Source organism: Corvus kubaryi, unplaced genomic scaffold, assembly GCF_017639235.1.
Source record: "Corvus kubaryi isolate FWS band 111438036 unplaced genomic scaffold, C.kubaryi_AGA036_p1.0 133, whole genome shotgun sequence".
Classification (NCBI taxonomy): Eukaryota; Metazoa; Chordata; class Aves; order Passeriformes; family Corvidae; genus Corvus; species Corvus kubaryi.
In genome coordinates, this window is record NW_024580667.1 from 3,318,466 (window position 1) to 3,344,651 (window position 26,186).

A 26,186-nucleotide genomic window follows, 5' to 3' on the forward strand; every position below is an offset into this window, starting at 1 on the left:
TAAACATTTCCATTTACAGTTTCTTAACAACACACATTGATTAATACATACAAACATTGAAAGAAGAGACCCACTTAGGTTACAGAAGATTATGTGTGTTTAGGTATTTAAATATCCTGGCAAAACAAATCTGAGATAAAACACCATGGGGAGAAAGAAGAGACAAAAACCATTAACAGACTTTTGTGCCACCTGCTCCTGCATTGCTGTATGTGGTTGTGTAGTTTTATTTATCGGCAGTATTATTTGCCTAATATTTATTTCTATTTTTAAAATGATAGAAAATATTTCCTGTAAGAATTCTGGGTACCTCATACAAAGTAGAAATTCATTATATAAGTATTACATTTTTTGTTGCTGCAGACTGCCATTACAATGCTTTCAGTTCCTCCTACATTCCCAACTATGAGAGGAATACTGCTGGCCAATCCCCAAATATAAACCCTCCTTCATCAATTCAATAATGGAACAAAGCATGGCCTTTCCCTGAACTGCATTCCTGTGCATCCCACTCCCTCTAACTGCTTGCAGCAAAAGGGTGCAATGTTTATGTCTGTGTGTGAGTGTGTATCTACATTTAAAGGTTGTCCTTGCATTTGTACTCCTTTTCTGGTCATTGCAGACACAACCAGCACAGATACCAAGCAATGCCTGTTCTGACAGCATGTTCGATGATTTGGAGGTCTGTTACCTGCTGTCTCAGAATGTAAAAATTGCCTGGGGGAGACTAGAGAGTGGCAGCACTGGGAAATCCCTAAGATGAAAATGAAACATTGAGTTTTCTGCATGAGTGTTGTAACCACTAGATTTTGCTTAGCAGGCTGTAGCTTCCTGGGAGCTCAGCGAGATTTCCTAGGGCAACGCGACCCGGTCACATCCTGTAGTCCATCTCAGACGATCCCACAATCTTGCACTGGCAGCTAGCAGCGTTACAACCAGTGATGATGAAGGAGGTGAGAAGGGTCTCCCATGAGGGCTTGAGAGGACTTTATTCACATCTTGTCCCCGCAATCCCCAGAGGCAGAGAGACCTCGCGATTCGAGCACAGGGGGGGTTTTGTCAGGGACCCAGGGGCGTTCCCTGGGCGGGGTTGGGGCATGGGAACCAATGGGGAGAGCCCGAGGGAGTGGCCAGGCTTAGGGCAGGGAACAGTGGGAGAACCATGTGAAATAGGAAAAGCAAGGGGTTAAGAGCTCGCCACACGAGTCTGAATGCATTTCACAAGACATGCATGATGGAAAGGCGAAATCCTCGTCCTTTGAAGAAGGAACATGGAGATTGATGATGCCAACAGAGCAAACATTTGGGTCCCCCTGAACTGCAGGTAATGGTTCCAATGCTATTCTGAGGACAAACACGAGTCTAGTAGGTCATATGGTGATGGTGGAATAAGGAATAGGGTTGCAGATCTTCACTGCATTTTATGGGGATTGAACTAGGGAGGTTGGTAGAACTCCATGCAGGAGTGGATCTCCATCTCTTCAAAATTACATCCCGAGACTTCAAGGAGGGATTTATGTCACCTGATTTCTCTATTAAAAAAAATATACATGTTTAGTTCAACTGAGTCAGCAGAATATCTGTGGTTGTTCACAGAGAGAAAAATTGCTATTGATGCCAATCTGAATTGGGCCTGTACTGAAAGTAATTTGGAATGGAAACTCTACATTTGCTGCTGGAAGAGCCTAAACTTAGTTTTCAGGCGAGTACTTGTAAGTGAGATAAACTTCTTTTGAAGGGAGCTCAGGTCAGAACTGATGGCAGAAGAACACCTTAGATTTCTGTAAATATTATCTTGTATCTGGGGTCATCTCAGATGTCTAGTGGTCTTTGAAAACTGAGCTCCGAGCTCCTGTACTTTCTGCTTTTGTTTCTTCAAAATGTCTGGTTTTATGGGTGGGATTAAGTCAGAGCGTTTGAGAGAGGCTAAAGATTTATGAACAGCTATGAAAAAGTTATGGGCCACAGTGTTCTTGAGGTGGGGGGAGGCTACATTAGATATTTCTACTTTTGTGCTTGTAATCATGTGCAAGTTCATTCAGAAGGCCACAAATGAGAGTGTCAGTTTATAAGTCACCAGGCTGTGCAGTCAATTAATTGCTGATTAACTTCCACTGGCTGCCAAACAGAGCCTGGAAGCTGAAGATAAAAGTATTGAAAATCCCTTTTGCTGATTTTCCTGTACTAGGAATTTATGTTGTGGTAGCAAATTGCTGAGCACTACATCTCAAAAATACCACTGTTTGAGGAATTATTGATAATTGTTGAGTATGCTTAGCACCCAACAAAAAATTAATACAGATATTGTCACCTGCAGATGACACAAAGATAAAAAACCTAAGCAGTGCCAGTAAAACAAACCTAACACATCATTTTCATGGTGAGGACCATGAGTAGGATATCCGCTGTCTCCTGGAGGTTTTCATCCAGGAGCTACTTTGTCTTGCACGTGATAGGTTCTTGGTGCAAGGAAATGGAGTATGTAAATCACTTTCTTGCCAGTGGAAAAAGACAGACAACACAGCAGTACAATGACCAAAGGGCCAATAGCCTTCATTTTAAAGGAGGGTGTTGGCTAAATTAAAAAAGATTGCTGTGTGTGATCTCTCTGTTTAAAGTGAGTGCAGTGCCAGAGCAGCAGTCTCAGTCTGTGGTTGCAGCGAGGCAAAGCTGCTGCTGAGCTTTGCCACCACCCACCCTGGGTGACCACGGTGGCATCTGTGAGCAAACAGAGAGCTGGGACACACTTGGTCAGGGAGAGAAACACAAGGTTGACATAAGGGGAAAAACAATGTAAACACTGAATATGAAGGGAAAAATGTGCAGCAAAACTCACATCCTAAGAATTTCAGTCCTAAGTGGGTCGTTTGTTTATCCCACCAGTCAAACCTGGCTGTGCAGCAAAGCAAGCCAAAGAAAGTCTCCTTTATTGTTTCCGTGATGCTTACTCATCTAAAAGCCATTCCCCTTTTAAAATATTCTATTTTTAAGGCATAATTCCCACCTGTTCTTTGATCTTATACCACATAAGACATTTAGCTAATAACATCATCCATCAAATACCAACTTTCCTTTAGAGTTCAAACACAATCGACACAGAACCCTGTCCATCTGCTGGCCAGTGCCTCTGAACAGATCCATCTTGTGAATGGCCAGCTATGTTGCCTATTTTTTAATTAACCAGCTTAGGTCTGTGCTTCCCATAATCCTGCAGGATGACTAGGGGGCACTCCACAGGGAAGTGAAACACCCTCCTCTGCAGAGAAGAGAGTTCGGTGCATCCAGAGCTGTGATGTGCTTGTTGCAAGTGGGGTTTTCCAGTGGATGGAGCCTGCCTTCAGCCCCTCAGGGAATTTTTTTTTTTTTTTTTTTGGCATAAAATCACAACATTTTATAAAAGATTTTAAGGATAACTACTTTCAAACTTGGCATTCTTCAGACAAAGGTGTGTAAAGTAGAAAGACAATGCTTTCTTCTCTGACCAAACTTCTGAGTTTATTTGACAGAAACTTCAGAATTTCAGGACAGGTTGTCTGAAGCAGGGAAATTGCAGATTTGCAGACATATATTTATACAGAAAATGCTCGCCTGCTTACCCAACGGGAGAGGCAGGGAATGTCAGATGACTCAGCCGACCAATTGTAGTCAAGCAGCACAGCTTGAATTGAGGATACCTGAGATCAATCACAGTTAAAAAAGCCTAAGAAAAACTGGTCAGAAAAAAAAGGAGATTAATGTGTAATCCAGGGAGCAGGTAGCTTTTCTGTGGATATTTTCCGAGTGCAAACAGTTATCAAATTCTTTAAATCATTACTGTAATATTCTTTACTTAGCTCCATTATCTTGCTTCTCAGTGGTTTGCTTTATCTTGCACATGGTGCATTTGTTCAGGAAGGAATTTGATTCAGGATTTATATTGCACTGCCTTACACATGGCACGGCGTCCTTATCTCCAGATCTGAAACAATAGCAGCAATCAAAAAAGCGCCTACATTTCCTTCTATTTCCTGGCTTGCCAATAATAAGAAGTCCCTGCAGAGGGGAGCTTGGCTGGTGGTGTTTTGTGATTTCTCAGATAACAAGAGCTTCACATTTCTGTGGAATTCCCATTTGCCAGCGAGCTGCTGCTGCTGCTGCTGCCCTGATTGATATATGACTGCAATGGCACTTTTCCATTTGACATCCCCCCTCTCTCCCTCGCTCTCCCTCTCTCTCTTAAACAACAGCCCTAACTTTTGTGTGTTGCAAATATAAAAGGCAAGCCATGTGACAGAGGGACAGAAGAACAAAAGCATTTGGAAGTAACAGGACCTCTTCTTAGCTCTACAAAGAGTTCGAGGAAAGGAAGGACTGGTGCATTTTCCAGAGGTAAGCATGCAAATAAGAGATTCCTACAGATTTTGAGTGTTATGTGGACTTAAGATGAGTGCTTAATCTCTTTATCTGACGAAGATATGTTCTCCTTGTACTGTTTTTTAAATTAAACTGTGCTTAAATTGAATCAACACAGCTCTAGTCCCTGTGTCTCCTTATCATTGTGTCCTTATCTCCTGTCTGAAGGTTGCCTGTATGTGGTCAAATAGGTAGCCCAGGGTGCTTTTGAGCACCTTGGTTAAACACCTACTCTTGTGAGCACGCTGAGCTCCAGTCTGCAGCTCTGTGCTGGTCCTAGCTGTGTGGCTCTGGAGTGAATGGACATGCTGGACTCTGCCCTGAATTCACCGAGAGAGCGCTCATATCGGCAGCACCCTCTTTGTCCCACTACGATAGGGCTCTATGAGCACCGGCAAGCCTGCTACTTTAAAGTTGGGCTGTTTATCACAACTTACGCCTGCTGTTCCCTTGCCAGTCATCTGCTGGAATGCTCAGAATAATTTGAAACACCAGTTTCTAATGTTTATTAAAAAAAAAAAAAGCAATATTTATTTCTAGCTTTGTGTCTTACGCTTCGCGGGAGCACTCATAATTCGCACACTATTATTCATCCAGACTTCCGCCAGGCTTTCCAATGGACCGGACAGCACTGGTTGTGGATTAGGACAGATTTAGCATGCACTCTTTATTGGCTGTGAGCTGCGAGGAAAGCCCCGGTGCTTTGCTGTAGCGCCCGGGGTATATTTGGTAGGTGGCCGGCGTGACACGCAGCGCGGCGTGGCTGTGCCGCCCGGAGCGAACACGGGAGGATGCTGCGCGACCCCAGACCGCCCGCTGAAGGAGAGGGAGGCTCTCCTCCGTTCCCGGCAGATCGTTTCCCTGTGTGTCAGCGCCAGAGGCACGAGCATGACTGTTCTCTGTTTCTGTGGGACGAAAGAAGAATTTCCCTGCGGTGAGCCCGGTGGCCAAGTGTCAGTGTAGTGTCACAGCGAGGCTCGGGAGCGGACACTGCCCCGAGAGAGCGCGGCTGAGGAGGAGAGCCCCAGCTCCCTGCGGGGACTCAGGTGAGTGAATTCATCCTATGAAAGTTCGATTGAATGGGTCCAGCAGCAAAGAACAGGGTAACAAAGAGGACCAGTCTCAGCACGGGGTTAGCTACTGCTGCAGTGTCACACAAAGTGTGTGCTGAGGGGGGCAATTTTCTTGTGACAAATCTGAATTTGCAAGATGTGTGTGTGTCTGTGTGAGCACTGACTCTTGTGGCACTGCCAGGCAGATTTCCTACCCTACACTGCAGTTCATTGAAATTTCTCTTATAGCCTCCCCATAACACATCTTGTTTGTTTCTGCCTGGGAGAGATGGCATGGCAAGTAACTTCTTAAGGTTTCTGCAGATCTTTAGAGACAAAAAATATGTTTCCTATATCCTACATGTTACTTACAGGTCCTAAAGCTTTGTAACAGTGCCTGAGAGGTGGGAACTCTGCCTGTTGAAAAAGGACTGGCAAAAGGTTTTCTAAAACCAGAATTAGGACAAACTCACTTGAAGGCAAATGATTATTTAAAACCAGCAGTGGGGAAAAACTCACTCAAATCAGTACTTTATTGCAAAGTTATTTTCTAATAGAAGCAGCCCAGCTGCCTGGTGGGGTCAGTAAATGTGGCTGTAATAATCATGGTGCTATTACTTGTCCCTCCTCAAAAGAATATAAGAGCTACATTTGGGACATTTACCTTTTATTTTTTCCCCCTTCCTTCTAAATTACTAATGATGCTCACTTTTTTTCATGCTGTGGGACCTTACTCATATATGTGAGTAGTTATACACATGAATAATTTCCTGGACCTAAACAGAACTCTTTGGTGAGTAATTACTTACCAGCTTGAATCAGGGGTTCCCAATGTGACTTATATATACATTGATATGCCCTTGCTGCTAATGAAATCTTATTTTGTATTATAAAACAATGCTTTAAGACTTTCCGGTTAAAAACAAATGTGGAAGGAATAGGTATTTCAAGCTAACAAAATAAAATGCAATTTGATTTAGGGACAGGGTATAATTAGGGGCTGCTGATGATTAGTTCCAGGCTCATTTCTCTACCTGAAGGTGTCCCATGTAGGTTTCCTGGGTCTGTGCAGTCAGATTAATGCATGCTGAAGACTGGCCTTTGCAGAGCAGGATATTTGTTATGGACAGTCTTGGGTAGAGTTTGCAGTAGCAGTACCCCAGGTAGCTCCTTAGGCATGGCTGTTTCCCACAAAAGCCATCTGCCCCACTGGAACTGTCCCTTACGCACCTTTGAGGTTTGTGACAGCATTTTCATGTTCTTGGCTTCTTGCCTTGCCAGGACTGCAGTCTCTCTTGCCCAGGTGGGAGGGAAATAAGCCACCTCCTTGGCAGCTCACACTGATGCCTGCTGTGACTTATTTGACAGGGAGTCCTCCTGTGGTTGGCTTCATTCCCCATTTCTCCTGGGGCTGACTTTGTTCCCTTCCTGGCTTGTCTGCTCTCAGATGCACTAGGAAGTGCTCAAGGTTGTCCTTGGAACTTGAAGAGAATTGACTATCTGTGGTGAAAGCTTGCATGAAACCACTGAGACAGGCATTTTTGCAACTTGTCTGGTGGATTATTTGTTTAACCGAAGGAAAACAAAATTCTCTGCACCCCCGCAATGATTACTGTAATTACAATTATAAATATTTGATAGGTGTATTACAAGTATTACAAATTCCTCTGTCTCTAATGTCCTTCTGAGTATGAGGAGGGAATTGTCCCTGTGAGTTTTAGAAAAGTTTTGCTACATGAGACTGTGCCACAGCCCCCTGTTATTTGAGCAGTCCACCTCTTGGAGCATGGCTGGAAGAGGCCACATCAAAGAAAGTCACAGACCCTGTGGCTGCAGCTATGGGGTAACTTGCTGGGGCAAAGGATTTTCCCTAACCCCATCCACTGAACTCTCAGAGACCTGAGGGTTTGTAACCCTTCCAAAAACTCTTTAGAAATTAAACCCTAGTGGCTGTAACCCCCCCATACACAACAGGTCCTTTTGCTGTGCCCAGCTAAACTCTTGCCCTCTGCGATATCTTGTTCCACCGGATCATTGTCGGTTGTGTAAACACGTGTTTCTTTTCATCAGTGTTAGGTGTTCTGCCTCTCAGCTCCCCTGCCCTTCTCCATGTCCTGGTATCTTGGGATGGGGTGAACAGCCATGTCCAGATCACCTCTTTTTCTGCTGCCTGACTTCACACTTGACGGTCCTTTTGCTGAAACTGAACTCAGTGGCAGGAGAAAGGTTTAGTGGGGTCAGGTTAGCTCAGGTGCCCCAGCCAAGAGCACCCCACTTTGACCACACTTCTGTGCATGCATATGAAGAGATGTTGCAGTCTCTGCTGGCTGTGATCAGCTGTTATTTCCTTTTTATATGTGTCAGTGTGGAACATATTAAAATTTCTCAGTAGTGGTATGTTAGGAATCCCTCTGATGCCCCACCTCTAACTTAGCAGAACAATAAAAGCAAGGTTGTAGTAAGCCATTGAGCAGCTGGTCGTCTATATATTCCTCCTTTTCTCACATAATCTAATTCAGACTATTATCCGGGTAGCAGTGGCACTACCACTTCCAGACACCATCAGTCCTTGTCCTGTTTGCTGGAATTTCATTGTGTGGCATCAAGATCCCTTCTACTACAGGAGAGTGTAGCCTCTCTTCTGGTGTGAGAGTAGGGGGCTGCTGGTGCCATGGAGACACTGGTCCCAGGAATTCCTCCTCCCCATTACTATTTTTCAGCTTCTCTTTGTTATTTTTCTAGTTGCATCAATCATTGTTACCGCTCTCACTTGTCACATTTTCGTGCTTGTTATTACTGAGCTGCAGACTGTGTCGGGCTGAGGCAGCACAGGTTATGTTGCCCTTTAAGACATGTGGGTTGAGGATCTGAGTTAATGCCTCAGCTCTGGTTTGGCAAAGGTTAAGCATACCATGGCAGTGACAATCACATTGCTGTCATAGCAGCACGGCTGAAAGGGAGTGGGACCTAGGGGAACGCTGCTCCGCTTGTTAGAAGACATAGAATTGTTACCATGGGCCAAATATTTAGGTTCCCTAATTATCAGAGGATAAGGTATATGGATGGTGGTCTGAATGTTGCCTGTGTATAAAAGAGGAAAGGATTTTGCCCCTGGGGTCAGAAGCGAGGGAACATCCCCTTCAATCATGTGCTGTCTCCGGCATGCGTAACACTCTCTGCTGGTCCTAGCAGCAGGGATGTGTTTGCTTAGTGTTAAAGAATAGAAAGACCCATTCCTACTCCTGCATCTGTTGATAACTACAGGCCTTTGAGTTCTCTGGAAAATATGCAAAAGACAGGGAACAAAAACTGCCCACCTGCTTGTAACACACTCCAACAGGTAGAGGACACATGCCTGAATGCCCTAGACCTCTCAGCAACTTGTAATTTGGCCAAGAGTAATTTTGCCTCATGTTGGGTCATAAGACTGAAGTAGAGCTAATTACTGAAGCAAATCCTATAGCTAATGCTTGGCTGGGAACATTTGCACTGTAGCCAGCAGCCACCCTTCCTGCTTTGCCTCCTGAGAGGGATGGGCAGCCCTAGACTGCTCAGCTCTGCACCTGGTGCTTCACCGAGGAGTAATCCCATCCAGCACCCTCTGGATGGATGACCAAGTGGAAAATTGTATTCCTCTGCTGTCTGAGACTCAAGACCATGACTACTCTGATATTCAGTGAGACATACAAGAATAAAAAAAGAATCCAAGGCTGGCATCACCTTGCTATTAAATGGCTCTACTCCCTCATTAGAGAGATATCCCATGCATGCCCCTAATCAATCTATTTAAAGCTCCCTGGAAGCAGGAAAAGGAAAGAATAAAAATACAAGCACTCTTTTGTCCCCCAGCAGTTATTCCGTGCGAGTGTATTAAACCCTTTTCTCCGTGTTGGCCTGTGCCTGTCTGCTGGCGGGATGCCAGCCTGCAGTACCCACTGGAGTTTGTTATTTCAACCACCGAGCAGGAAGGCACCTCCTGCTCCCCCTCTCCTACTACCTGAAGGGCTGGAAATATTCTTGGGAACTTCAAAAGCAGAGGGAAGTTCAGACAGCTCAAGTGCCATTCAGCTGGATTTGTTCCACCTCACGCACCAGGTCGCCACGGCGGGAACAATTTTGGGGCCTTAAATAAGCCTGGGGAATCAGTCCTGTTCATGCTCATCCCATGAGTGCTGAGGCTCCCAGGGTGCTTCCATTATGTTTGCTGCAATTGCTGTGTTGCTTCTTATGCTTCACATGCCATGGTCTTCCTATGTTTTCTTTTTCAGTCTGCTTACAGTCACAGGTATTCCTCTCCTGAAATATTAAAAAACTTCAGGCAGTCTCACAGCAAAAAATGGTTTGCAGGAGTTTCTCTCATTTACCGTATTGGTAAACAGTGGGTTTGCCATTTCTGACTGCTCAGAGGCAGCATCTCTTTTATCTTCTCGGGTTTGGAGGGACGATGCCTGCAGTCACTGGCAGTCACACAGTAGGACAGCACAGCCTTCGTAGGACCAGAAGATGGGCTTCTCTACCATGGATTACCAGATGAAGAGGCCTAAATTTCCTTCTTTTGAGCCTGTTTTCCTTCTTACTGCCTTTTTCCTTCCTCTCTCCTCTTCCCCACCAGCTGCTGCCAGCTCTGGCCAGGGGTGTGTGTTGTTTGTGTACCCTCCTTGCTGGCACACACTGCCCTGCTGTGTAATGGGTGGATGGAGCTCCTGTACCACGGATGAAGACATTCCCTTGGCATGGAAGGGGACAAGCTCCATCACAGCTGGATGTCAGTCAAGCAAACCCTCTTTAGCATAATGAGACCTTGGGGGAACATTCACTTATTTAGACCTGTAAGGGTCTCACTCAAAATATTTGGTTTGGTAGTTGCCCTGCCTCAGGATGGGAAGAAACCTGTTCAAATGCTGTGTGGAGGCATTTCTCAAACAACTGGGGTTGCTTGTGTTCACCTGCTGCTGCCTGGCTGCCACATGGCCACTCAGTGGCTCTGTCAGGTGTTTTGACAGGCAGCTGCAGAGTGGAGTGAGGATTTTTGACAGCACATACAGGAGGCCAGCTCCTTCACTGCTGTAAAAGAAATGGCCACAGTAAAACAGCTAGAGAAGAAGATGATTGCATTTATTTACAGAGCTAAAAGATACACTGGAACTGACAAAGACTCTGAGGTGGTTCTACAGAAAGCAGGCTCAGACACAGCATCTCATCTCAGGTTGTCTCTCCTACTTGATGAACTGTCCTCTGGAATGGCTCAGATTGTCACTGGTGCAATTCAGTCCCACAGCTCCCAGTGCTTCCCAAGCTGTTCCCAGGCATGGTGTGGATGGCTGCGTGGTCTGGAAGCCACCTGAGTGCTGTGGGTGCCAAAGGATCTTTGGGAACAGACCGTGCTGCCCTTGTCATGGCGGTGGAGAATTTCACCCTGCGGAACAAACCCTGGTGGAGCCTGACTGAATGATTTGCCCATCACAGTTGTTTCCACTCCAATCCAGATCTTGGAGAGTGAAGCCCCCAAATCTTTATCTTCCTGGAAAATCTAAACTTTTCCAAATTTGATAAAGTTCTTCAGAAATCCATTTTGGTCTCATGAAGAACTTTGTGGCTTTTTTTTTTCTTGTTAGAACAGCAACAGTGAATTTACACATATGTCCATATATATACACATACATGGTTAGTGACACTTTTTTAGGTCTGGAGTTTGGAGAAACTGAGTAGTCTTGCAACTCTTCTGTTTACATAAAATTCAGAATGAGGGAGCCACATGGTAGGATCCAAGTAATTGTGTTTACTAAATATGCACAGCATGCAAGGCCAGGCTTAAGTTATGTACACACACCACTACTTTAACGGGATTTTGGCAGCCTCCAAAACATAAAAAGCATTGAGTGACTTAAACTGTGCCCTCATCTTCAAGCAGGAGTCTCAAACACAGAAAATGCACAGCAAATGAAGGCCAAGCTGAGCATACGTGCATGGCTAACACAGGGGGCTCAGGGAACAACTAACTAGAAGTACACCATAAATGAGCTTGTCCACTGCTCCCTTCCTACCTTCCAGGGTAAAAGCTGAGCAGATCCAATAGACCTTTGGGGAACTGCTCAGCTCCTTATTTTTTCCAAGATACATAGCAAAAAGGGAATTTCTGTTTATGTTCTCACAAAGTGACTGGCTAAATAATTCCAGATGATGGAATGTTCTTCTGTCCTTAAAGCAAAACAAAACTTTAATCTTCACCACTCTCTAAATGATATTAAAACTATGATAAGAAATCTCCATTATTCAGAAAGCGGTCAATAAGAACGTGGAGTTGGAAAACCAACCCCACCTCTGCCCATATGTCCACATGTAGAACAGTCTTAGACTGTATGTTAATATAGTTTTTCTTTGGGATGTCTTCTATTTTTCCCTGAAGTTTTTAGGTTAACAGCTGTAGCAGTTTTAGGTAACAGCTGTAACAAGTTTTAGTATGTTATGTCTGTATGAAATCCTGAAAGTTAGTTACATGGAAAGGGCACTAAGCCTGTAGCTAACAAAACCTCCTATATCTCAGTGAATTCTGAAAAACGTGAACTAGTGATTTTCATCCACTGTTAGGCCATATATTTCTGTAGCAAATTTTCAGCCTGAGGATATGAAGTCACCTTTGCATTTTTTTCTTCACAGGATGCCATAAAGAGGGAGGGTTTAGGCTTCCTTTTTGTTAGCTTGGCAGGTGAGCTGTCTACCACAGATTTTACGTGAAAAGAAAGGGAGGAAAAACCAGATGAAGTAGAATAACAAAATTTCTCTGTGGAATTGTTGATTTTAATAAAAAAGCGTGTTTTCCAAATGAAACAAAATGTCATTGTAATGATGATTGATGATCACAATTGTATTTGCTTCTGTTTTTTGGACAGAAGTATAGACTGGAAACTACTTATGCCAATCCTGATAGCATGTGCTATAATTATATAATTATTTTTAATTTCAGACAGCATTTCAAAAGGAATGGAATTTTTAACTTTAAAAAAAATAGAATGCTAAGTTCAAGTGAAATGCCATTGCACAACAACAGCTGGAAATGGAAAATGTCACGGCAACATACCTCATCATGGTGATGTACCTAAGTGAAAATATTTTGACTTTTTTCTTACAGAATTAAAAATCTACACCCTAACTTCTATGTGTTTAAATGTGCCTCTAAGACTTTTTCTGCCATATATATTATATATCATATATGTGCTTGAAAAACGTTGGTGCACACTTCCCATAGGTGTGTCAGGAGATACACCTACACATTTTGCCAGTGTGTCTGCAAAGAACAGTAACCAGCTATTTCACAGGAGATGGATCACATTCACAGTGGTTTTCTCTCTTTTTTCTTATAAATATGTGATACTTTTTACTTCTTTCCAAGTATTGTTACCAAAGCCTGCTACATTTCTTTGTTAGTAGAGTGTCAGGGCAATTTTTAAAGACTGTGGAAGTGTTAATACTTTTTGTACTGTGCTTATCCTGAAGAAGGTACAGCCATATTCCTTTTCTCACACTTTTCCCTGTGTCTTTCCAGCTTTCTCAGAGTGTTTTCATGAGGCAGACTCTGTGTCATCCAATTATTTCCTGAAGAAAACTAAGGAGATAAGCCTTTGAAAACTGAGCCAGGACTTCAGATTTCTCTCACTGTATTAAATCATACTGATCAAAACCAGGGAAAGATATAGAAGCACAGAATTAACAGTGGGACAGAGAGAATGGGAAATGGGGATCCCTGGGTGTAATATCACATGAAATGAGACCGTCTAATATCAAGTAAATTTATTTGGACGGAGAGGGAATTACTGGGTGTGTAATAATGATAAACTATGTTGGAGGGAGACCTTGCCAAGCAGCATGTTTTGGTCAGCCTCTTTATAAAAAAGAATAGGAATGTAGGTAAAAGGTTAAACATGGAGAAAAAAATAGTGCATCCCTCCTCCTATTAGCTAATCCTTGGGCATCATCTGCATGAACTGGAGTAGCAGAGTTCACTTCAGGGAGGGAGTCTGTCCCTGCTCCCATGACCGAAAGATTTCGCTCCTATGCTGCTAAAATGTTTGGAGGGATATTTATTGACATGAATGAGGCTGTGCATAAATATATCTGCGATCCTAAGTGTTTAATGTTGTTTGTTTAAGTTCTCTATATTGCAAAAGCATATGTTTTTTATGCATAAATTGCAAAGTATGTTTTTAATATCCCATTTGCTGAGGAAAATATACCAGGTCATATGTCAGACTCTGGGAAAAAAATATATTGTCATTTAAATCCACAGTCACATAATTTTTCCTCTCCTACTTAAGCACATGGATAATAGCCTGAAGCAAGAACAACAACAATGTCTAATACACAGAGCATCTTTGTCTCTCTAACACACAGAGCATCCCTAATAACATTTCTTCCCAGCATGAGACTTCGGATGTCACATCAGCACCATCCCAACTTGGATGAACTCTGGAAGTGTTTGTCGCTGCTAGGCACTCCTCTCACAGAAGTGCTGGAGGAGGCTACAAAGCAGAACACAAATCATCAAGCACTCTGGTGAGGAGGCTGTTTGGGAGATGAGTATCAGTCGGTTTAGAGGACTGCCAGCAAACCAGAAAACAGTTTTGAAAGAGGCTTGTATAAGGCAATAAAGGCACACATCCGCTCTTTAAATACTCAAGAGGCTCTGCCGGAGCATTTCTTTGTGAGCAGGGAACTATTTTATCCTAAGTTTCTTCAGAAAATCTTTGCACTTTTAACTGGACTGATGAGTATCCTTTGACTATCCTTCATCGGGCTGTGTTTAGATGGATAATTCACAGCTCTTTCAAGTTATATCTGTTTGTAGTAAAAGCGAAATTAATCACCCAGTTGGGACTAAGGGCTTTGTGAGAAGGATCAAGGGACTGTGAAGAAGCAGCTGAGGGAGATATTCTCCTTCCCCTGCTGGCACAAAGCTCTGGGCAGCGTTTCAAGGGCTGTCCTTTGCCTTTTCCCTAGGGAATCTTCTGATCTCCAACATGAACCAGAAACCCAGATGCCTGGGTAGATAGCCATATGTCTCCACCTAAACAAACTTATTCCTTGGATATTATGGAATAATAAATTTATTTTTCAGGTGCTGCTCTTTAATTAGTGGGGAAGAGGCTGACACTGAGCAAGTGCTGCCTGACAAGTAAGTAAGTAAAGCCTGTCCATGTGTGTGCATGGGAGTTTGGTACTCAGAGGGCAGGGCAGCCAGAGGCCCAGGTATTTCCTCATGCAGTGCAGGTTGGTGCTCAGCAAGTTCTCTGGGGGTCCACTTTCTTCATGCCTGGGCTCGGACCTTCAGCATCCCTCCATCCTGTTCCTTGTCCCTGCAGCACACCAGAGACAGGCAGCCTCCAGAGCCACAGCTCAGCCTGCCTCCAGCCTTTCCATGTGCTATCTAGGCCAGAAATTCCCATCTGTAACATGGAAGGCAGCCAAGCTTTGCCCCTCTTTGGCACTTTGAGTGGATACAGAGTCCTTTCGAATTGCAGAAATTTCTGATGTATTACTAATCACCAGTTTTGAGGGGAACACATTAGGGTCATCACCAAGTGGAAAAGAATGGCACTGCACCACTTGTGATGCTAAAAGTCAAAAGGTTCTCCCTGAAATGATAGAACAGTGCTAAAAGTAACAAGGCCTTGACATCTCCTTCCTTAATGCCATATTCCCTACCTACTCTGGGAATGATGCTCACTCAGAGCATGTATTTTGGCTAGGAAAGGTCCTGAGTGTCTTAATATTATTTATATCTATTTTCTCCAGAGGTCTTTTTGCTCAGGATTGTGATTTACGTTGCTTTTATTCCAGCTGGGCAGGAGTTTCTTTGATGGATTACAATTTCGGCAGACTCCAACCTGAGAAGAAGAATGACAGCTCAGACACTTAAACCAGACTTCTCACCATTCTGGAAAGGAACTGGCTTCCAGAATTTGGTGGGTTTTTAATGCTCTACCTCCCTCTGCTGTTACCAGCGAGAAGTTCCTCGACAATGGGAAATCATGTACTCGCGGCTTCGATTTCCATGCTCTCGCTGCTGGTGATGATGGGAGACACGGACAGTAAAACAGACGGCTCCTTCCTGATCGACTCCGACCCCAGCCGCTGTATGAGGCACCACTACGTCGACTCCATCAGCCACCCTCTCTACAAGTGCAGCTCCAAGGTAAGGCCTCCCCTCACCTCCTCACAGCACAATGCTGCGAGGGAAGAGTTGTTCAAAAGAGCCATTCTGGGTGATTTTCTCTGCTTAAGTTCTTATCCACCAAAATCGAGCTGCAGGGGGATGCAGATGTGGAGACATCTTGTGTGTACATAAGAACTGGGACTGGAGATAAAGGCTCTTGACTCTCACCTTTTCAAAAGGAGAAATGCATGATGATGGTAAAATTTACATGCAGTAAATTAAAAGTTTCAAAGGACCCCATTTGGGATCTCAGCTGATGGTCCCAAGGAGATGGGCTAGTTTGGGAGTTTAGATCACCCCAGTCACCCATCCTTCAAGTGGGTGTTTAATCTGGAGCATGTAAATTCATAGCTACCATAAGTGAAGTACTGAGATAAAGAACCAAACTCTAAAATGGTAATTAAACAAGGTTGTGAAGAACATTGTTTATTTTCTCCCTGCCCACTCCCTTTTCGAAGCCTTTTTTTTCATGCAGAATGACACTTGGATGGTAACTGTAGGGCTTAGGAGTAGATAGAAATACAAGATTGACTTTCCTTTGGGATTTCAAGCCTGAAAAGTTTTGTGTCAAAATGGTTTAGCAGCCTGTGCATGTAGCCTACAGGCATTTATTTCATTATGTGGAGAAAAAGAATTGGGAGAAACAATGGGAAAATCCTTACTGGTCTCTTTTGTCTTGTCCTAATTTGTTTGGTCTGAGTTAATACAGTCTGTACATTCAGATGAGGGGGCCATCCCTCTGTCCCATGGGAAGCAGCTTTGCCTCAGGCGCTCACATCCCTGGATTAAGGAAAGGGAACAGCTGCCAGCACCAGTGCCTTTGCCAGCCCTGTGTTGGGTAAGAGAGTGATGGGAGGCCGGAGTGTGACAGGGTTTATGACAAGAGGGGTGCCTGCCTGATGGCAAACCCCAGCAGCAGGGATCCTGGGAGCATTCATTTACAAGGAGAGAGGACTTACAGAGTTGAGATGGATGCAGCACTGGCTGCAGACACCCCCAGATGCCTTCGTGTGCAGAACGAGTTCCTTGATTCCCATAATCAGTGCAGGGGTGAGGGAATGCCACAGGTAGCTGCAGGTCATAAAACCTAAAATAAAGCACAAAGAGAAGTGTCCACAGCAAGTAAGACCCACTCGGTGCTCTGTGCACCAGGACAGCTGCTGTGCACTGGGACAGCCGGGCTTGTCCTGTGCCTGCTCAACAGAGAGGAGCTGACAGCCTCAGAATTGCACACAGGGAGCCCTGCTCTGCTCTGGGCTGCCTTACACTGTTCTCTCAGCAGAGCTGTCTGCCTGGCTTTGCACAACCATGCCTGATTCACAGCAGTGGGAGCCCAGAGACTTTTGCCCTACTTCTTCTGAATCCAAACAGTAAAATCATACATTATTTGAGATTCAGGAGAGGCCTTTTGATTTGCCTGTAGCCTAGACTAGACTTTCTTACCATGTGGGAGACATCTGGCATTATCAGAGAGAACTGCAGAGGTGCATCTCTTTGTGCACTATTGATTTTGTCACAGTTGACTCCAGCGAGAGGCAAAGGTGACAAAATGTAGGTGTGTGGGTGGTGTGGATGGCTTTTGCTTACTGGTATCTGCGTGCTACCAGTCCTCCCCTCTCTTCATGTTTCTGATCACCTGTTAGACCAGGGAGGGAGGGAGGAAGGGAGGAAGGGAGGAAGGGAGGGAGGGAGGGAGGGAGGAAGGAAGGAATTCGGAAGGAATTCGGAAGGAATTCGGAATTCGGAATTCGGAAGGAAGGAAGGAAGGAAGGAAGGAAGGAATTCGGAAGGAATTCGGAAGGAATTCAGAAGGAAGGAAGGAAGGAATTCGGAAGGAAGAAAGGAAAAAAGGAAAAGAACCCATCAACAATTCACTTTTTTAATCATCCCCAATGACATAGAAAAGCAAAAAAGCAATCAGGCCTTTAGGAGTGGGGCTGATGGAAATGAGGACATTTTGGTTAGATTTCATCGTAATGAAAAACGTATAATTTCAAAACTGAGCTTTGAGGGAAAAGTTGTTGACATAAACATTCTCAATTCTGGCTACAAAAGTCAATGATTCTTTTTAAATCAAGCTTTTAATGGAAATCATGTTTGAAAATATTATCACATCTTTTGGCTTCCCAAATTCCACAATGGTTTCAAGAACACTTTTATAACAGTACAGTGATTTGTATGGACTTTCTCATGAAACGGAAAATGAAAACAGTTTCCATACGAAGTGAAATAATTTCCTAGAAAACTTTCTTAATTCAAGCTTTTTTTTTGTTTGTTTGCTTTGTTTTAAGGTCTTGGGGATCTGAATCATCCTGGTAGACATATGGCTTCTGTTCTGGATCTAGCATGTAAACACAGAGGAATATTAGACATGCTAATGGAAACTAGATGCAATGTCTGTTTATATATATATATAGTGATAAAATGTAACCAAGACAAAAAATGGAAAGTTCTGGGGAGTAGCTGTGGGAATTGTGGTACCTCTTGTTTCCACCAAGTTTCCACTGTGGAAGCCTGGACTGACAGTGGCAAGCAGAGACTTTGCCCTTTTTTGGGTTGATAGACTGGTTTCACTGAGATATCCTTTCTCACTCCATATGTTTTCCCTTTGGGTGCAGCGTAGAGTTACAGAAGTTAAAAATGGCTTCAGAAATTGCAAGACATATTATGTTTGCTGTCTGTCCTGGTTGAAAAAGGATTATGTCCACCATTATGTGCTTCTCTGTGGAGGCTGCCAATTGTACCCACATGGGAAGCAGTTCTGGTAAACATCCAGCCAATATAATTTAATCATTAAAATCCCTTTTGCTTGTGGCCTCAGGCAGACGATGAAAACAGTTTTCCAAATCCTTTGGAAACATAGTCCATTATAGTAACAAAACATACAAAAGAGACACAAAAGAGAGGTGGAAGAAGGCCATTTATTCCAGAAAAACAGTGTTTTCCTTTGTCTTCAAGGAAATGTTTGTAGCAGTTCATGAGGTATTACCTTTCCTGACTATATTGGATTTACCCTGACCTCTGTCATGGAGACCCATCGATCTCCATCGATGTGCTGGGTTCTCTCACTGCTGCCAGAGACTCCTAAATTCCAATTTTGGCTGTCACAAGTGCTTCGTCCAGATGTGCCAGAAGTGTGCTACCACTGACAGCCTCGCACTCAAGAATCCAGCCCAGAGAGACATGGAGCAGATGAAGAAAAATTCAGCAGATGTTTGAAGACATTTACTCCCGAGGTAGCTCAGGAGATTTTCAGTAATGTCTGCTTGCAGCCAGGCCACAGGAACTGTGTGAAAATCTGTTCTCAGGCATCTCAGCCCATCTGCTTTCAGGCTTCAGCTTGTTGCTGAAGGTGAAGAAAAAGGACTACAAAAACCAGTTCACAGCTTCTGGATTTCCAGAATACAGCTCAAATGATCAGAGTCAAATATTGCCTCAGATTCAGGTTGCTCTCTTTTGTACCTATGAGACAGTTGACTTTAAATAATACTGATAATGATAGTGATAATGATAATGACAATAATATTCTTCCCTAGCTGCTCATAGACCCATGTGGTTCCCTTGTGGTAGGACACTGTGCTTCTGGATCCAGCCCTGCAAGGTGACATGCACAAACTCACATGTGCAGGGCTCAAGGGGGGCCAAGAGGTGTCAGGTTATAAAATACCCACATGTTTTTACTATATATACACACCCACTGCATTATTGTGCTATGCCATCATGGCATTACTAGTTATTTAGGTGATAATCTCTATTGCACTATAGTACACAAAGCAATAAGCAGCTGGTGCAATTGATTAAAAGGCAAAGCAAAGCTTTCAAAGTACATGCTATTTCCAGCTCATTTGCACACCTGTCAAAATCCACTGATGCTGTTCTGGATTTATGAAGAGGAAGGAAAATTTTGGTTAGGACAAAACCTTCATAGCCCGGAAGGTTAGAAAGCTATGAAAACGGAAAATTTGATATTTTTTTTTAGCCTGAAAGTTCAACTTGATAACCTTGGGTTTGTGCCATTTGTAAGAGTTTACACTGTCATCCAAAAACAAGGTATAAAACCAACACTGTGTGATTCTACATTATATAAATACTGACCTTAATCTTATGAAAAACTAAGTAGCCAGAAAAATTGCAGATTAAAATTAGAGCCTCCTCAGACTAAAGCAAGTCTTTAAAGACAAGGCTTAGAATTTATAAATTGTAAATTATAAATTATAAATACACTGGCACATTGACTAAATATTGGCTGGGTTTGCACAAGGAAGCCAGCTGTTTATGAGAAATATATTCAGACAGACATATTGGCACATCAGATAATTCTACCCCATAATTACTCTGGACAACTCTTCTCTAGTCCTGCCAGTTTCTTGAGGGCTTGTTTTAGTTTTATTGGCATTTCTGAAAGTACCTGCAGATACAGGAGCAGATGTGTGCCATAAAAATTCTTAGGGTAACAGTACCAGAAAGTGACTGATTTTTCCAGCTCCAGAAGCATCAACCACCAGAAGTCAGCCCCAACATACAGCAGTGTGTGCTGTCACATTTGGGCTGAAATAGAAATGATTGGTTGGAAGGGACTTTAGGGACTCTGAACCTCCCAAAAAGGAATTTCTGGCTGTTGCACATCCCCCTGTACCACTCCAGAGGAGAGTTCAGCTCTGTTGTCTTTGAAGCCTTTAAAGAGTTGTCAGGTGCTGATGGATTGCTCTTCACCTCCAAAATTTATAGGTGATGATCTCAAAGGTCTTTTCCAACCCAGTTAACTCTGTGATTCAGCCAAATGTTTGGGAACAGCCTGTAACACACAGTCTGGTGAACTGGTCAAAGCAGGGGACCTAACAAGAGGTGTCAAGATGCTGGGAAGAAAACTACCCGGGTTAAATGTCTCAATCTGCTCCTTTCCTTTGCAATACAGGCAGGATTAGATACCTGCATAGCTGGTATCTAATTAGACACCTTCACCAGCTGCCTGTCTGGGAAGTGAGTTTTGTTTACCAAGGGGAAAAAAGTGGATCTTTATCTGTGAGTAATGGGGTGACAGCACTGTAGTGATTGTCCCTTTCATGCTCTCTATACACTAAAGGCACTGCTATTAAGGAGCTTGACAGAGCTGATAGGTCTAAAGCTTGGGTGTGACTCAACCATACACTGAAATTTCCTTCCCACAGCTGAACTTAATTTATGTAGGAATATGCAGTACCACAGGAAGGATACCATAAATTTATGCTACAAATCTTAAAAGATGGCAAATTTGTCAGAGAGCAACAAGAACCCATCTCTTAATTTAACTAAGAAGCAAGATGGTCCCAAGCACAGGTCATCAGTTCACGAAGACATCTTCCTTGTGACCTCTATTGACTGGAAGTGTAGTCACTAGTATATCAATACATTAATACATTTTCAAGCAAAACATTTAGCATGTAAGTGCTCTTGGAAGAGTCATTTTTAAGCACTGCACAATGGATGATCAGAACCTTTCCCATGGATGCAGACAGTGCTGGCATTTCCTACTTGATTTCAGGAATATTCTCTCTCTCTTTTATCTCATCTTTCCTTATGACTCTGACTGAAGAGAAAATTAAACATTCGATGTACCTGCTTGCATGACTTAGAGATTTGCAGCCAGTTGAGCTTCTGTAGAGAAAAAAGCCCAAAAAGGTTTAACACTGTAAAATATTTGCTGTTTTCAGATTGTCTGGAAAAAAGCCATGAGATATGTGCAGCATGGTTAAAATGTAATGTTCTCCCGTGGTCATAGGAAAGACTTGCAACTGTTTTACTGCCTACTTTAGATGATATAATAAGCTGATATTGAAGTTTGTGTTGGTTAAGGATAATTAGCTGACATGGATTTAATATTTCCATTCCCATGAAAGTATAAGTCTGTTCAAACTTTTACAACACCCGTTATCAAGGTGGTAACAGCTGTTTCCAGCACATCATTTGCTGAGCTTTAGAGGGTCCTTTCCAAGATTTATGTAGTTCTTAATGCTCTATCCATCTCTGCTCAACAAGGGGTTTTTGGGGAATAGGTGACTGACCATGGACTTTCGTTCCTTAGTGACTCCCATTGTGCAAGTTACCTTGTTCTGGTCACAGCTCACATGGTGAATTCAGAAGAAGAAACAAGGAGCTGCACTGCTTTTGGGAAATCTCATGAGTCAACCCTCGTGTTTGGCAACCTATTCAACTTTTCTTACATTTTTACTGCCTTATGCTATGCAGTGCATGTTTTATAGATACAACTGATGCAATGATATATAGATACACATATAATTGCAAATACATGTTCAAGGTGATCTTTATCAAAGGGCTGAGCTAGAAACATACTTCTTTATATTTCTGCTTTGCATGCTCATAATATCAAAGAACTTGGACATTTCGCTGTCCCTGAGAACCAGTTCTGCTGATCACTGGTGTATATACTCAAAACACTGGTAAATACCCAATCAAAGTATCAGTCTGGCTGATGATTTAAGGGCTTGGCTGCTACAAATCTGGGGTCAGCAACTCGCAGTTGTGGTCACAGTGTCTGAAAAGCAGGGCTGGCTGTGATCATTTGGGGCCCTGAGGTCAGTCCAGGTCCTGCAGTCCTTGCTGGTGTCAGTGCCAGGGACTTCAGGAGGAGCCTTGCTTTTCCTCCTGCCCACATTATCTCCTCCACTCTCTCAGACACAGCACAGGGGCAAAGCACGGTGTGGGGCTGGGATGCAGTGACAAAACCCCAGCCAGGCTGGAAGGAGGCTCCCACCTGCTGGTGTCAGCTGTGTGCTGGGGACACTTTCCCTAACCCGAGTGTTTTCTTTCACAGATGGTGCTGCTGGCTCGCTGTGAAGGCCGCTGCAGCCAGACCTCGCGCTCGGAGCCGATGGTTTCCTTCAGCACTGTCCTGAAGCAGCCCTTCCGCTCCACCTGCCACTGCTGCCGGCCCCAGACCTCCAAGCTGAAGGCCATGAGGCTGCGGTGCTCGGGGGGCATGCGGCTCACGGCCACCTACCGCTACATCCTCTCCTGCCACTGCGAGGAGTGCAACTCCTAGGGACCAAGGGGCACAGCAGACGGGGGACGAGGGGGTGCTGCTGTTGGGGAAGACTCCCAAGAAACAATCCTAGGTCAGGCCCGTGCTCCAAGCACACAATTGCAGCGAGGACAGGACTAACCAGGCTGGATTGAATCTGAGAGCAGAAGTACAAAATATCCTGGGTTGCTGGAGGGTGCTGGTACCACAGTGTGGGCTGTGACAAAGGCAAAAGCATGAGGACTTGTTTTTAAGAAGCCTTTCTTTTTTTATGAAAGGATATTTTTGAGAGTTTCTTCTTTTTCTGACTCAGCTCTGACTACAGAGAGGTGCTTTTACTTTAGGCCGTGGGCAGCAGGGGAACAGAGAAGAAGGTCAGCCAGGTATCAGCACTGCAGTCTGGAAGCTGACATTTGGACAGAGGATGGGCATCAGTTCCCACAGACAACCTCTTAACCTATCAATTTATTCTCAGTTTTCTAGTTATACTGGCCTTCAAAGCAAACTGTGCTGTTGGCAAGGGTCATCTGTTACTGACCTAGTGGCCAAATGTTGGATAACTTTAACTGTGGTTTAGCAGAAATTACAAATAAACCATTGAAAAGTGAACTGGATATGAAATGCCATGCTTGGAATACCCAGCCTAGCTGAAACAATTCTTTGAACCCTGTGTCATCAGAGTTCAGTGGCTGAGAAACTCTTGGGAAGGGAAAAGTCATGAGGCTCACTATTCCCTTCTAAAAGCCTGTAAGTGTGACACACCATGTCTGTCACAAAAGCCATTATTCAAAAGCTAAAAACTCATCAAATATTAAAATGCCACATACTAAATGGAGTAATTTCTTAACTTGAGTAGACCTGTTGATGTACAGAACCAGAGCCACCAGAATGATGACTAAACCTAGGACTTATTTTCATGTATAGCTCTTAGGCCATTGAGCAAATACCATTTTGCTTTTTAAAGACAGGCAATCCCCAAATCCTAAATCTCAAAGCAACAGGAGATCCAAAGTTTGCGCATGGTGTTTGGTATTTGCCGAGAAACTCTGTCCCTCCTCCATTAACATGAGGTTTTAGGAAGGTTCACTCACAGTCTCTTGTGACTGCAAGGAAACAACGTAAGTGTTCTTCTCTCATATTACAATTCTTATCTTATTAAATGGCAGTATATGCAGTCAGCCTGCAGCATGTCTGTGCTGTTCACAGAAACCTGGCTGAGCCATCGTTTTGGTAGAAGTCATGAGAGTGTTGAGAGCATCTTTTCTGTGTAAGAATTCAGGGTCAGTAGCACCCATGAGCACAATCCCACAGTTATTGTCTGGGATAGACAGGATTGCCTCCCATGCACAGCAATGTCTGGCAGGGTCCCATGGTAAGGAGGGAAAGTCCTTTCCAAGAACAGAGTTCAGCCCATCTATTCAACTCCACCCAGTTCATCTGCAGCAGATGCTATCCACAGCAGCTGGAGGATGCACACTGCTGTGTGTGACAGGGAATCCCCAAGGTCTGACAGAGCACAGCAACAGGAGTTACTGTGGCTGCTCAGGCAAAGCCGAATTCCTTTGCCTCATGATGAATGTGTATGGGGTGTGAAGGCAGAGGTGACAGACACTGGCCTTGCAAGCCAAACCCTGGAGTAGGATGGCAGTAAGAAGTGGAAAGCCATGGGGGACAGATATGACCACGGACACCAGTTAGAGAGGTTTGTGATACATGGGAAGAACTGTCTCTGTCTTCTGAAGGTGACTTGGAGATGGTCATTTTTCAATGACACAGAGCTGTGGGCAAAAAAAAAAGGGTGAACCCAACCCCCAGAAGCTGAGTGGCTCAGATTGAAATGTCAGAACTGGGTGTGATGAGCCCCAGTGAGCTCATTAGGCACCATGTGTTATCCCAGGACTGTCAGTCATTCCTTTCACGTCTGATGCATGGTCTGAACATCAAAGGGCCAGCACAGGGAGCGTGAGCTGGGCATTATCACCAGACTACTTTATATGAAAGATCATATGTGCATCCGTTTTTCACTCTCTTTCAACCTCCAGCATCTAAAGATCCCATTATCCAAAAGAGCACCACCCCCTACTGTTAATTATATATAGCAAATTCCAGTCCTTATTCAAAACGTCAGCAATACCTTTGATAGCCAAATAACTATAGAGCAAAATATGTGTGACCTCCAAGCGTGGGTATAGACACTGCTGCACACCAGCAGCACTATGCAGCTATCTAAGGAATGGGAATGTTTGAGGGATAATTGCTATATCCAGCATCACCTCCCCCCGGGTTGTGCTGCCACTGGTCTCCTTTGCCAGTGCAAAAGAGGGGGGGGGGGCGGTGCTGTGACACAAAATCTGGGTGCTGCAAGTGGCTAAAATGGTTGGATGGGACCTGGCAGAACATCATGGCCCTGATTGTGGTCCTCAGGTAAGAAGAGACAGTGGGGTTCAGCAGAGACCATGCCTGAGCCAATTTAGCAAAAAAAGAAAATATCTGTAGTGAGAGCAGCGCTTGGCTGGTGTTTGTACCCACACCCCCCTCTCCAACACAGAGCCAGAGCTGTAATTGCTCAAACTGGCCTCACAGAAGATATTTCTGTTTCAAGAAAAGCTTTTTTTCCCTCTCACCCCCCTATATTCCTTCCACTTTTGCTCGGTTCCTCTGATGAAATCATCACCCTGTGACCTCAAAGGCTGTTGCTAGACATAAATGTTGAGGTGAATCCAATATTATCTAACTGAACTGTGGAGTTGAATAAAATGCATGGAAGGAGTATAACAGAAATTATCAATGACAACAAAAACTAGTTATAAATAGCCACAACTTGATATTAAACAATGAATCAAGCTTTCAAATTCTCCTTTTGGCTTTGTCAGACAATCTTTATATTAATATTTAAGAAAAGGAGGAGCTATTCTTCAGAACCAAATGCCCCAAAGTCAGTTATAAATCCATATTTTGAGCCCAACCAGTCTGTCAGTGTCATATTATGGGGACCCTGAACTGTTCTGCTGTGTCAGAGGGTGGTTTGACTCACTCTTTCAGGGTCACACACCAGAGAAACCCCCTTCTAGGTCTCCACACTTTCACCCACTATCAGCGACCGCCAGCACCCTTCAAGGACTCACAATAACAGTTTATGGAATAATATTCTATTAATAAAATGGTGACAGGTTAAGGTTCAAGGATTGCAGGTGATCGTATCTGACGGCAAAGACTATTCAAACAACATATTAATTCAAAGCAATATCCTAACAAGCTCTAATCCCCAATAAAAGGCAGCTCAAGATCATTCAATGCACACAGAGTACGATTCTTACCCAAGGAGAGGGGTTTCACCACAGCTGCTGATTCAACAGCAGGACATCTTTATCTGCCTCAGTTTTCAGATGCTGTACCACCAAGAAAGTACCACCAAGTTACCTCCTCTGCAAGGGTTTCAACAGAGCCTGGCTGTAGCATCCTTACTCCACTCCACCCCACCCCACCCCTCTCCACTCCACTCCACTCCACCCTC

General features: G+C 43.9%; 1 protein-coding gene across 6 annotated transcripts; it reads left to right on the forward strand.

The window, feature by feature from the left end:
* Positions 1-3,793: 3,793 nt before the first annotated feature.
* Positions 3,794-23,281, forward strand: LOC121667664 (norrin cystine knot growth factor NDP). 6 transcript variants are annotated; one of them, XM_042034590.1, is made up of 5 exons: positions 3,794-4,368; positions 5,126-5,438; positions 14,557-14,617; positions 15,279-15,633; positions 22,466-23,281. In XM_042034590.1, exons 4-5 carry the CDS (start codon positions 15,415-15,417, stop codon positions 22,691-22,693), a joined length of 447 nt encoding a protein of 148 aa, XP_041890524.1. In that variant the 5' UTR covers positions 3,794-4,368; positions 5,126-5,438; positions 14,557-14,617; positions 15,279-15,414; the 3' UTR covers positions 22,694-23,281. The 6 variants fall into 6 exon arrangements, with proteins under 6 accessions (XP_041890524.1, XP_041890534.1, XP_041890495.1 ...); XM_042034561.1 differs by having other exon boundaries at positions 3,925-4,368; positions 15,287-15,633; XM_042034550.1 differs by having other exon boundaries at positions 3,925-4,368; positions 14,557-14,613.
* Positions 23,282-26,186: the final 2,905 nt, after the last annotated feature.